Source organism: Sus scrofa, chromosome 1 (genome assembly GCF_000003025.6).
Source record: "Sus scrofa isolate TJ Tabasco breed Duroc chromosome 1, Sscrofa11.1, whole genome shotgun sequence".
NCBI classification, from domain to species: Eukaryota; Metazoa; Chordata; class Mammalia; order Artiodactyla; family Suidae; genus Sus; species Sus scrofa.
In genome coordinates, this window is record NC_010443.5 from 122,904,721 (window position 1) to 122,917,755 (window position 13,035).

Here is a 13,035-nt window from a genome sequence, read left to right on the forward strand (position 1 = left end):
GTTCATCATATAGAAATATTGGTGTCTGCAGGAAATGTTTGGGTATGAGTAAAATTTAAAATCCCCAAGAGTGTCATCTGTGAATGTGTCCTTAAGGTGTAATTTTGGAAATCCTTCCTCTTGTGGGATTAGATAGTACTTTCTTGGTTCTCACCTTATCAGTTCTTCATTTGTAGGATATCTATGCATATTGTTCATATATCCTAGAAAAATACAGACAGAAGGATGAGTGTTCTGGGAGCTGGCCTGGACTTAAGAGGTTGTCCTGGGAACTTACCCAGTAGAAAGCCTTTCCTGGGTCTCCCAGCATTTGATAGTTAACCTATCAATAAAGATTGTCCAGAACTTGTTCTTGGGGAGAGGAGTTTATTTTGAGAATAGTGTAACAGATAGTCTGTTCTAAAACATTTAGATATATGAAACTTGAGCATATTTCACAATTTTTATTTTATCTTTGCCCCAAAGAGAATAAAAGGTCATCTTCTGAGGTGAGTCAGGTAGTGGGTTCGCTTGTGCTCCAAAACCCAGGTGATCACTTGTATGTATAAAATTTCAGAAATCATTTTTCTCAATGTAATTTCAGATTTAATTTAACCCAAGGAAAGAAGAGAAGAAGCATAAGATGTGAGGGTATAAAAAATCCTACCACACTTAAGATTCACCCTGATTTAGGTTGTTATTTCTTATTTATACAACTTGACTTTAAATTTTCCCATGATTTTAGGTAGGGCTGTATAAGATTGCATTATTGACAGTAACAAATATTTGTATACCATTTCACTGTATTTTACTTTTATATGTGTTTATATGAGATTTTATTAGATTTATTTTTCCTCCTTGGGTTTTTTTGTAGAAAAATAGTGTGAATTGGCTTTTTATGTAGAAAAACAGTGTGAATTGGCTCAATGTGAAGGGTTTGTGGAGGTGGGGAAAAAGGCTATGACAAATCATTAATGTCTACTTTATATAATATTTAAACAAATGGAATTTGAGAGGTGGTTTTGTTAATTTTTGTGTTTGGGCAGCATCATGAAAGTTGGATGTGGAGAGTGGTCCTCCCTAGATGATGAGAGGAGTGGAGTCAGGTGGCTTTTCCATGCTGGGTTGAGGATCTCTCCATTCTTTGCAGTCTTAGGTACAAGTACACAGGGGAAGGCTGGGAGCAAGCAGTTCCTAGTGTGTTCAACCCCTGTGCTCAGTCCATTCTTTTTTCTGTTCTCCCCCAACCCCTCAGTAGAAGAACCCTAGACCAGAACACAGAACAAAATCTTAATTCTGTCCTGACTGGGTTTCAGACCCCTGAACCATAAATTGAAGGTGTTGATTAAGGTCTTTTCCACTGTTATATTCTGCGAATGACTTTTCTTTCCTTTTCTTTCTTTCCTTCCTTCCTTCTTTCTTTCTTTTCTTTCCCTTTCTTTCCTTTTCTTTTCTTTCTCTCTTTCTCTCTCTCTCTCTCTCTCTCTCTCTTTCCGTAGTGCATAGCACTGATGTTAGCTTCTGCATATTTTTTGTGTTAACTACTTTGCAAAGTGATGATTCCTGAGGTGTTTACAGGTTTTTCTTTCTGGGAATGTGTCTTCTGGTGTCCCTTTTTTGCTGTCAATTGGCTCAGCAGTATTTTTAATAAAAGATCAATCCATATTATCTCAGAATCCCAACTGAGATTCCTGATTGGAGAGTTGCTATAAAGATCAAGAGCTAGGGAGATGCCTGTCTGTAATCATAAAAATACATGTTCTACAGTGTGTTCTACACAGAGATGGTTGATTTAGATTTTCTTAAAATAACTGGTAACCATACATACGTACATACTGCATTTTGCCCCTTGCCCTCTTTTTCTTTATAGAAGTTATTGAAGAGGAGTAAAATATTTCCCTTTCAGATGAGCCTTTTCTCTGCCCACTACACTCAGTAGATTACAAAGAAAACTAAAACAACTCCTGGAAAAGAGTAGCAAGGTACCAACAATTGGGCGATTCAGAAGATGAACTTGAGTAAGGTTGCCATTGTCTCGGTTCTGAGTGGCTCTCATGTTGTCACACACAGCTATGTACCTATGTATATGGCATGTTAGCAGAGTAGATGTTCACATAAGTTTTGCAAGTTACAGAGATTTTTTTTTCCTTTTTCAGGCCACACCTGCAGCATACCTAAGTTCCCAGGCTAGGGGTTGAATCATAGCTGCAGCTGCTTGCCTACCCCACAGCCACAGCAACACCATTCAAGCCTCATCCTTGACCTATGCCTTAGCTTGTGACAATACCAGATTCTAATCTACTGAGCGAGGCCAGGATTCAAACCTGTGTCCTCATGGATACTAGTCTGGTTCTTACCCACTGAACTACAGCAGGAACTCCCTAGTTACAGAAATTCTTAACCTGGTATCTCTTAAGGCAGCCCAGCCCTAGGTTCCATGGAGTTGGTGAATCCTCCCAAATTGTGGGTATGGTTTTTCTTTTGAGTGTCAGTATAAGCAGTTGTTTTGAGAAGACCCATGAGCTTATTCACCTTTTCCAAGAGGTTCATACCTCCCCTTGCAAAAGGCTGAAAATTACTGCTTTGTGAACAACTTGTCCTTGGAGGGAAAGGACTATAGTTGTAAGCTAATCATATTATTTCATTTGTTCAGCAAACTTTTCCTGAAAAGCAGCTACACATCAGGATGTAAAAAGGTTTTATGTCAATTTAATTATATTTTGAAAGCTAGAACTCAACACAGGGATTATTGAATCCCACATGGTGGGAGGAGTAAGGATCCATCATATAATTGTTTTGTTTTTTGGGTTTTTTTGTTTTGAATTTCTGTGTAACTAGTATATTTTGAGAAATAGACGGCTTGTAAAATTATATTATTAATTTAGTGTTTTCCTTAAGCCATCAGCTTTTCTGGTAGAAAGGATTGTGTACATCCTTAACATAAAGCTGTTATTTTTTGCTTTGGCTGAGTTCCTCTTGGGTGTTTTAGCATGAGAGAGAAGATGAGAAGAAATGAGATTCTTGGAGCTTATAGTGTTCTTCACTGACAGATTTCTCTAAAAGCAAACTGTCTCCTGGGGTCTCTCCTCCACACTGTCTTCTGTCTTTCCTACTCTTAGTAGTGTCATATTCTAAGATCTCTGGTTATCAGTCCAAACCATTGACTTCCTCCTTGTACAGTTTAAGATCACTCATGATCTCCTTGATGGTATGAAAGCTTTCTTCATTCTGGTCCTCTTGAAATCTTCAGCTTTTGGTGAAATCATGGACTTTGGTTTCTATGTCATGACCTTCAGCTGATCTATTATCTAACCTTTTAAAAAATGTTACATATATGTAAACACTTCCTATTGGCCCAGAGACTCTCCCAGATCTCTGTGTGCAGCCTAATCCTCTTTTTTTTTTTTTTTTTTTTTTTTGGTATGCTATTAATCTGTTCAGTTCTCCTTGCTCTTGTGGATTCGGCTATTATCTCTTTATCACTATGCTTGTCTCATTCAGTTTTAAAAGACGCTTGCCTCATCAGTCTTGAATGGAGTGTTCAAGCTAATCATGGACAAGATGGAAACATTTATTTTGTTTTGTGTGTTTTTTGGTATTTAAACTGCATAGTTTTATGAGTATAGTCTGTTTCCCTGAACTTGTCAAAAGGAAACAGCATGGCTTAATTGATAGTTGCATATGGTCAAATTTTTGCCATGCTCTGCCTTTTCTTTATAATGGTTTTCATAACTACCTTTTCTTGAATTTTTTTTGCCAGTTCTCAGTCTCTCGTAAAGGCTGTTGTGACCTTCCCAGCACATAAGTGCTAGTTGTCTCCCCACCACCTCTTCTTGCACACACATTCACACTGTCAGAAATATTAGCTCATTTGTTGCATTTGTCATGTTACTTTGGTGCTTTAGAATCTTGCTTTTCAAGCTGGCCTGGGAATCAGCAGCATTGTGCCAAGAGAGAGGTACTGTTGAATAAACATAGACTAGTTTCCAGAAGCTTCATTTTGCTCAAAAATTTGGTAGAAAAACTTTAAAGCAAACATGGCTACATTATGAAATAGAATGCAAAATCCATATGGATTTTTAAGCTAAAAGGTGAAACTTCATCAGAGTCCCTTTCTCTGCTTAAGGAGACTGTTAATATCCTCTTGAGGTGTACCTTCTATTTGTATCCTTAAGGCATTATGGGCTTTAGATTATGCTTAAAGTTGGGCCTCAAATGCCGTCTCTCTGCTTCCAAGTCCTTTCTTGATATTCCTCTTTCTACTTATTTTCTTTAGGCTTTTTCATCTAACTTCAGCCAATTACCTCCATCTCTTATATCCTCTGCTCTTGGCTTGGAATTCAGCCTATGCAGTGTTTTTTTGAAAGAGAGGTGACATTTCCTTCTACCTGGGCTTGGGATTCCTGTGGCTCATTACTTCCAAGCATATTTTCTTTTTGTAGACATTTGAAAATAGTATATACATGCTTTAGATTTTCTGTATATCCCTTTACAGTTAAATGCATGCACATGTTTATCCTGTTTTTCTTTGTCATTTATTTTTCAAGTGTTTTCTGTAGAGCTCACTGTATATCAGGCACTGCATAGGCACCTGTAAAGGGACTACTGAGAGAAATAAGACATGTAAAATGTAGAAAGAAAAACACAAAGAGAAACAGAGCAGGTTTAAAAGAGGTTCAGAAGAGGGGAAGAGAATTTTTCACCATTCAGAATAGAATGAGCTTTTGTCTGTTCAGAACAGAGTGAATTTCTTTGTGTTTGTCTGTATCTGTGCTGCCTTGGGGTGCAAAGTCCATGTTTCAAAGTGGCCTGACTAAAGATGTATACCTATGATTATACCCAGAGTCCAAAGTTCCTGTCGTGGTGCAGTGGAAATGAATCCGACTAGGAACCATGAGGTTGTGGGTTCGATTCCTAGCCTTGCTCAGTGAGTTAAGGATCCAGCATTGCCCTGAGCTGTGGTGTGTGTCGCAGATGTGGCTCGGATCCTGTATTGCTGTGGTTATGGTGTAGGCCCGCAGCCGTAGATCTGATTAGACCCCTAGCCTGGGAACCTCCATGTGCCACAGGTGCGGCCCTCAAAAGACCAAAAAAAAAAAAAAAAAAAAACCAGAAAAACAATTACACAAATAGAGATGTAATATATTTCCTTTGACTAGAATAAAATCTAAATTTTAGAGTAACAGTGTCTTGTGAATATAGAGCAGAAAGGGACTTTAGAAAACATCAAATTCAAATTTAATCTTTATTAGCACAATTACAAAAGAAAAAAAAGACTGAGAAGTTGATGATTTGATCATATAAGTTTGTTCTCCTGACTCCCAGTCCTAGGTACTTGATCTAGTAAAAGAGGTGGTCCTGCCAGATGATGATTTTATATTTAACTTCAGATCCAATTATGTAAGGTCATAATTTTTAGTTTAATATTTAATAACTGGTCATGAAAATGACTTCTTGAATATTTTGTCTATTTAGGAAGACATTTGCTGTCATTTGAAGGACCAGGTTAAGCAACTGGAAAGGAATCAAGAAGCAACCAAATTAGAGAAGACGGAGATCATTAACAGATTGACGAGAAGCCTGGAGGAGAGTCAGAAGCAGTGTGCCAATCTGTTGCACTCAGGTGAATGTTGGTGTGGGTGATGCCCCCCAGAAGGCTTGTAGAAGATGCAGAGAGAACACTGTAGGATCCATGAGTTACCATGGTGTTTTAGGGCTGCAACTGCAGCATATGGAAGTTCCCAGGCTAGGGGTTGAATTGGAGTTATAGCCGCTGGCCTATGCCACGGCCACAGCAATGTGGGATCTGAGCTGCATTTGCAACCTGCATCACAGCTTACGGCAATGCCAGATCCTTAACCCACTGAGCAGGGCCAGGGATCAAACCCGTGTGTTCATGGATACTAGTCAGATTTGTTTCTGCTGCACCACAGTGGGAACTCCAGAGATAATTATTATTAATGTTTGAATATATCTCCTTCAATGCATTGTTCAAGTAAAATAAACATGTACATATAGACAGTTTCTCTGCTTCTGTACATAGGGCACTTTTGAAAACAAAGCTGAAGGTGCAAAAACTGAACAATAAAATATGTTACAAGGTAGGTCTTATCCCTGAAAGCTAAAAATGATTATGAAATCCCATTATATTTTGCTTTTTAGAATCAATCTTTGATCATATAGTTCTATCCTTTTGTGTAACTTCTATAATTTTTCTTTTCCTCTCTTAGTGAAATAGCCACTTACCCGGTCAGTTGAAGCCAGTGAGTTACATTTTTGTCATGCTTAAAGTTTTCTGTATGTTCTCCATGGTATTAAGTTTGAGCCATATGCTTCCTATCAGTTTTAGCAGTAGTTTCCTTATTTAATAGAGTGATATAGGGTAAAATGTAATAAAATAATCAAATGTTGACACAAACATTACTCTACAGACAGAACTGCCTGGTTTGCTGGTAAGTAGTTCACACTGAAAATAGTTCTATGGTTATTCATCAACTGCTAGATGAAAGTCAGACTTTGGCATATGAAATCATTTCAGACTATCGATACAGTGTATAAAATGGGTTATTCAAATGTTGAAAAGATTGTGTGTGTCTGTTGGTGGGGGCAACATTTGCATCATTCTCCATTTAGATCCCACCTCTCTGTTGAGTTTTGTACCCTTTTGTTTCACATGGCATTATTTACTGAGCCTTTTTCCTTGCCATGAAAGCCTCTGAAAATATGATTTTCTTTAGTTGCATAATATGCTGTCCTTACTTTGCTTAACCATTTCCCAGATGCTCATTTTCTTTTGAGGAAACCCAATAAAATCCTTTTGAAATGGGAGCCTTTTAACCATTTAAAATATTAGGTTACTAGAGTTGCAAAAGTACAATGCTAATGTGCTTCTTTCACATGTGGAGATGGGGGTGGTAGAAATGAAAGCATTCAGAAAGAAGCTAAAGGCAGCAAGATGTAGTTTTCTTATTAGAGGGTAGAAATAGGTTCCAAAGAATTTTTGCTTTGGCTTTTTGTGAGCTGGAATGCTCTGTCCTATTGAAGGACTGATGGACTGTTACAGTCTGTAAACGTGGCTGATTTGATTTATTGCAAGGTCATAGTAGCCGTGTCTGCAGCTTCTCAAGGAAGCCATACTAAATCTAGGATATGTCTGCACCAGACCTATACTTTCTGGGTCCCACTTAGTATATATTCCTTTTTGCTCCTAAAAAGAGAGTTAAATGGTTTAACTGTACTGTATAGCACAGGGAACTATATCCAGTCTCTTGGGATAGAACATGGTGGAAGATAGTATGAGAAAAAGAATATATATATATACACATACACACACATACATATATACATATACATACATACACACACATATACATATATATATATACACACATACATACACACATACACATACATATATATATGTATTACTGGGTCCCCTTGCTGTACAGCAGAAATGGATACAACATTGTAAATCAACTGTACTTGAATTAAAAAATCTGCAAAACAAAAAGATAGTAAAGCAGAACCCCATTTTCTGTGGCCTTGGTGGAGTCACGTTCTTCACTGCATCCTAGGAACTCTGTCCTTTACATTGAGTGTATTCTGTGATTTTTTTCTCCCATAGGCTCTGTACAGGAGGTGGCTCAGCTCCAGCTCCAGCTTCACCAAGCACACAAGGCTCATGTTATGAGTGAAAACATGAACAAGGCTTTGCAAGTGAGTGTTGCCACTTGGAAGAGACCCCGTGGGTAACTGAATGTAGGCAGTGGTCACATTGCCTTCCAGCACCTTGGAGTTCTCTGTGTAAAAGAGGTGGCTGGGCCATTCTCAATCCAGCCCCTGTGAGTCATTCACAATGTCACCCACACAGCTGGGTAGTGTCAAATGGCAGAGCCAGTGCTGGGCCCCCTTCTCCACATGGCACATCCTTTCATCTCTGGGAGTGCCCCAGAGATAAGTTTATCCACAGGTGTGGAAAACCTATGATTCTGTTGCAACTCTCTTGCTTCCTTGTCTAGGGCCACTTAAGTTTTCCACTGGAGGAAGGGGTCCAGTATGCCCTCCACTGGAGAGGGGTATCTTCCCCTTTCCCCAGTGGCAGACTAAACGGCAGCATCTTGTTGGCAAACCAGTCTACTTTGCCCTCTACCCTAGCAAGACAGAGTGTGCTGCCACCAGCTTCAGCTCAGGGAGGCTTTTTATGGCAGACAAAATATAAGTGAGGGAGCTGTGAGAGAAGCTGCTTATACCTGCTTTCCCATTCGTTTATTCACTTGTTCATTCAGTTGACTTGAAAACCTGCTATGTGCCAGCCTTTGTATTTTTAATATATGCTAAACATATATCTGAAGAAGCATTTCTTCCTTTTGTTGATCACTAAGATGAATCTTGAAGACTAAAATGACTGATTGTTTCTTATAAAAAACAATGAAAGTAAATTTATTTAATTTTGTGTTTTTTAGGAAGAATTAAAAGAACTAAAAGATGAAATTTCTCTTTATGAATCTGCTGCAAAACTAGGAATACTTCCAAGTGACTCTGAAGGAGAATTAAATATAGAACTCACTGAATCGTATATGGATTTGGGTATTAAAAAAGCCAACTGGAAAAAATCCAAAGTTAAGAGGTATAGAGCAAATACTTCACTATAGAATAATTTACATTAATAATATTGGTACTTCATGATAAGTGGCACCAGGCATGAACAGATGCGCTGCCTATGGGTTCTTGAATGTGGGACAGTGTATTTTAGTAATTTCTAATGAAGTGTAAATGTCTGAAATCAAAATGAACAGAAACTATAAGTATTGATATTGTATTGTCTCAATACCAGTAGGGCACCTCAGTTTCAATAAGGTAAAAATGATTTAGTTAAAATATATAAATTTTATGAGTTCGCATTGTGGCACAGTGGAAACGAATCTGACTAGGAACCATGAGGCTGCGGGTTTGATCCCTGGCCTCTCTCAGTGAGTTAAATATCTGGCGTTGCTGTGAGCTGTGATGTAGTTTGCATACGTAGCTCGAATCTGGTGTTGCTATGGCTGTGGTGTAGGCCAGCAGCTGCAGCTCTGATTCAACCCCTTGCCTGGGAACCACTGTATGCTGTGGGTACGGCCCTAAAAAATTCTACAACTTAAAATTATGTGTCTGTTATTAAGGTGGGGGCAAGTAAGTAGTGATGGTGTATGAGAAAATGAGCATTAATTTTTTGGAGGGATCTTACTGTGACCTTACTTTTCAAATAGCAATTCTGGGGAGTTCTGTTGTGGCTCAGGGGAAATAAACCTGACTAGTATCCATGAGGATGCAGGTTCGATCCCTGGCCTTGTTCAGTGGGTTTAGGATCTGGTGTTGCTGTGAACTGTAGTGTAGGTCACAGATGTGGCTCGGATCCTGAGAGTCTGTGGTTGTGGCTTAGGCCAGCAGCTGCAGCTCTGATTTGACCCTAGCCTGAAAACTTCCATATGCCGAGGATGGGACCCTAAAAAGACCCCCCCCCCAAAAAAAAAGGGTTTCTGTCTTATTTGCTTAACACAGATATTTTTAGCAATTGCATGGGAAGAAGTGCTTTATTGTCCCTTACAGGGACTGATGGGAGAGAGGTGGTCATGGTGGAAGATGGAGCACATTTAAATATCATTCAAAGATGAACAAAGGAAAGGATATATGGTTTGAGGCACTTGCGTTTTGGAAGGAGCTGTGCAAGTCGCTGGGAGTGGAGTATATAAAAGATGAAATAGACATGCTCCCTTCCCACAAGGAGTTTATATTTTATCTGATGGAGAGAGGGAGACACACTCGTAAGCTAAGTATTAAATATTATGCTTGATGAACAAAGGGGCATTTAGCCATTTCTTCTACTGGCCTAGGATAAGGATGAAAGATGGGATATTTGGAAGAGATTGCATTCAGGCTAAGGAAGACCTTTCTTTAATGCATTCTTTTTTTTTTTTTTTTTTTTTTTTTTTTTTTTTTTTTTTTTTAGGGCTGCACCCATAGCATATTGAAGTTCCCAGGCTAGGAGTCTAATTGGAGCTACACCTGCTGGCCTATACCACAGCAACGCAAGATCTGAGCTGCAACTGCAACCTGTACCACAGCTCACAGCAACGCCAAACCCCTGACCCACTGAGTGAGGTCAGAGATTGAACCCACATCCTCATGGATACTAGTTGGATTCATTTCTGCTGTGCCACAACGGGGTTGATTTCATTCTTTTTATTTTTTTCCTTTTTATTTATTTATTATTATTATTTTTTAAATTCTCTGTGAGATTTTTTTTTATCATTTATTTATATAAATATTTTTCCTATTGTACAGCATGGTGACCCAGTTATACATACATGTATACATTCTTTTTTCTCACATTAAATATTCCATCGTAAGTGACTAGACAGTGAAAATACTGAAGGAATTAGGAGAGGATATGAACAGTAATGCAGATTCCCTCAGAAAGGAACTAGAAAATATAAGGAGGAGCCAAGAAAAACTAGAAAATTCATTTCATTCTCGAATGAAACCACCACCATCCGGTTTAGAGTTTAAGACTGAGTTTACCATCATTGATATTTAGTGAGAGTGTTTACTACATGTTGTGTTTTCAGGTTTCATGCAACTAAATGCAAATATATAAATCTGAAGGCTTTGTTCCACAATAAGTTTTAGAACTTATGTATTTTAGCACTGTGATTCCATTTTCAAAACAGTAGAATCAGAGGCAGTAAATCTCCATCAGATGATCCTGTGGAGTAAGATGTTAACAGTGTTGGTTGAGTAACGTTCCATTTATTTGGAGGTCCGTCTTTAGGGACTCTCATCTCAACAGATCACAACTGCAATCCAGAAAGAAGCCAAGGAGCAAATAGCAGAGCTAGAGTATATGATGTATTTACTAGGAGCCACCTTGGGGCTCTTCTCTAGGGCCATATTGACTTAGATTTGTTGGTACCCCATGAGTTGCCTGATTCACTAACTGACCACAGAGTAACTGGGTCAGGGAGCTGGAGAGACGCTACCAGGGCTTCAGCCAGACAGCTCAGCCTCAGCAAGGAGGGAACTGCAGCAGCCCATGGTGCTGGAGCTGCCAGGAACCAGGGCAAGTAGCTTCACAAATGGAGCCATGTTCTGATCCACATCAGAACGTCCATAATCATGATCCTGAGCTGTTGGAGAAAGCCTTTAGCTTTGATTAGTTAATTAAAACAAAAGAGGGTGACCGCACTTTAAGCAGATTTACATAAAACTTTCAAGTTAAAATGTGGTCATCTGGAAAATTTACTGCTGTGAATGCCTCATTTCCAATTAATTCTAAGGGGTTAGTGGAAAGAGCACAGTCTTTAGATCCAGATTTGTTTTGAGTCATAGCTTTGCCATTTATTACTAACCTTATGACCTTGGGCAAGTTTTTTGACTTTGCTGAGCCTGTTTTCTTATCAGGTTTTTCTAGAAGAATATCCCTTGGGGGTTAAAACAAGAATTAAAATATATAAAGAACATAAAGGGCCTAATGTAATAAGTTCTAGTGCATATTAGGCACTTATTACAACAATTACTTAAAAGATGCTTGGTTAAAATATACCAATTATCAGATTTCATATTAACCAACCTTTTTTGATTTGTCATGTATTTTATAAAAAGTTTTGATCCTCATTTAAATCTTTAGGAAAACATTGGATCCATATTACCATTTTAGAGATGGGCAAACCAGGGCTCAAAGAGCTGAACTCCTGAGCCCAAGAAGACAGAGCCTTAGCAGCAGAACCAGTACTTGAAGCCTAAACTTGACTGTCCTGTAAATGTGTTGGTTCATATTTACAGGACGGTCAAGCCTTTTTTGCTTTAAACTTCATTCTTCTTTATAGCTTTTATTTTAGGGGATTAAAGATTTAGATCCTACCAAAAAAGATTTCTCTCCAGCATATTACTTCATTTTAATTTGTGCTATAATTAGTCTGGGGATTGGGTAAATAATACGTGTATATACATACAGGTTTATCTTTTCAAGCAGACTTACTTCATTATGATATTTACTAAAATGTATTTACTTCTTCACCCTTTTTATTCAAAAAGCATTCATAACCAAAATCCTGCAGTAATTTAAAGCACATTCCTATAGATAATAAACTTGAGACATCATGTCATTATCACAGGAAAAGGAATGCCAGCCACATTGAACTGGGGAAAGTGGGGAATAGCTAAGGCACGTGGGAGGGTAGTCACTGAGGCTCAGTAAGGAGATGGTCAGTAAAATGCAGGATAAGTGAAGAAAAATTAGTTATAATCACCCCACCAGCACTTTAATGGATAAGAATGCAGCTTTGAGGAAAAAGTAAAAATACTTATTCTTAGTTCAAAGTGAGAGGAGATATAGGAGAGATTAGGTTTGTACCTTGCCTCTGCTGGCCTGTGGTTCTTAGAACAAAAGGAAGCAGTACTTTCCCAGTGTGGAGAATTTTAGTTCTTTGTTTACTTGAGCTGCTTTCAAATCACTGACCCAAATACTAGCAGCTCCAAGCTTTTATTCCCGACTACCACCTCCCTCAAGCTACTGCCTAGTAAATTTGAGGGGTTTAGCCATAGTGTCCTATTTCATAGTCATGGAATTCGAGTAGCTAAATCTGCATGCAGCCTGCAGACAGCTTCCCCTCTCCCTTATTATAGTTGGCTGCGAAGCTCAAATAATAAACATTTAACAAGTGGAATGCCTTCTCCCTTTGGTCTTCTCAGCAGGCTTCATACGGGACTACAGTTTATTTGGATTGAGGGGAACCAGCCTCCACAGGGCTCACTAGTGAGCTTAATTCGGGACTGGTCAATACTGCTGGCTTTTCCCTTTTGGGAAAGAAGAGAAAATTATTTTAGCAAGCACTTTCTCTGCTCTCTGACTTGGCTCCCTCCAGGGAGTACATGATGTGCTATTTCAGTGGTCAGCATTTAGTAAGAAAAGAAATTTGGGATGCATAATTTTTTAACTGCTGAAAGTTAGTTCACCCTATCTTACAGCACAGGAAAATGTGTTGCAACATATTTTATATTTCTTATATAATTACATTT

General features: G+C 38.6%; 1 protein-coding gene across 9 annotated transcripts in view; it reads left to right on the top strand.

The window, feature by feature from the left end:
* CEP152 (centrosomal protein 152) overlaps nt 1–13,035 on the top strand; it is a 103,706-nt gene that overhangs the window by 28,575 nt on the left and 62,096 nt on the right. For all 9 annotated transcript variants that reach the window (XM_005659632.3, XM_021095942.1, XM_005659635.3 and 6 more), the window contains 3 exons: nt 5,455–5,602; nt 7,604–7,695; nt 8,442–8,605. In XM_005659632.3, coding sequence (XP_005659689.1) covers nt 5,455–5,602; nt 7,604–7,695; nt 8,442–8,605 — 404 coding nt within the window. The remainder of the gene's footprint in view (nt 1–5,454; nt 5,603–7,603; nt 7,696–8,441; nt 8,606–13,035) is intronic.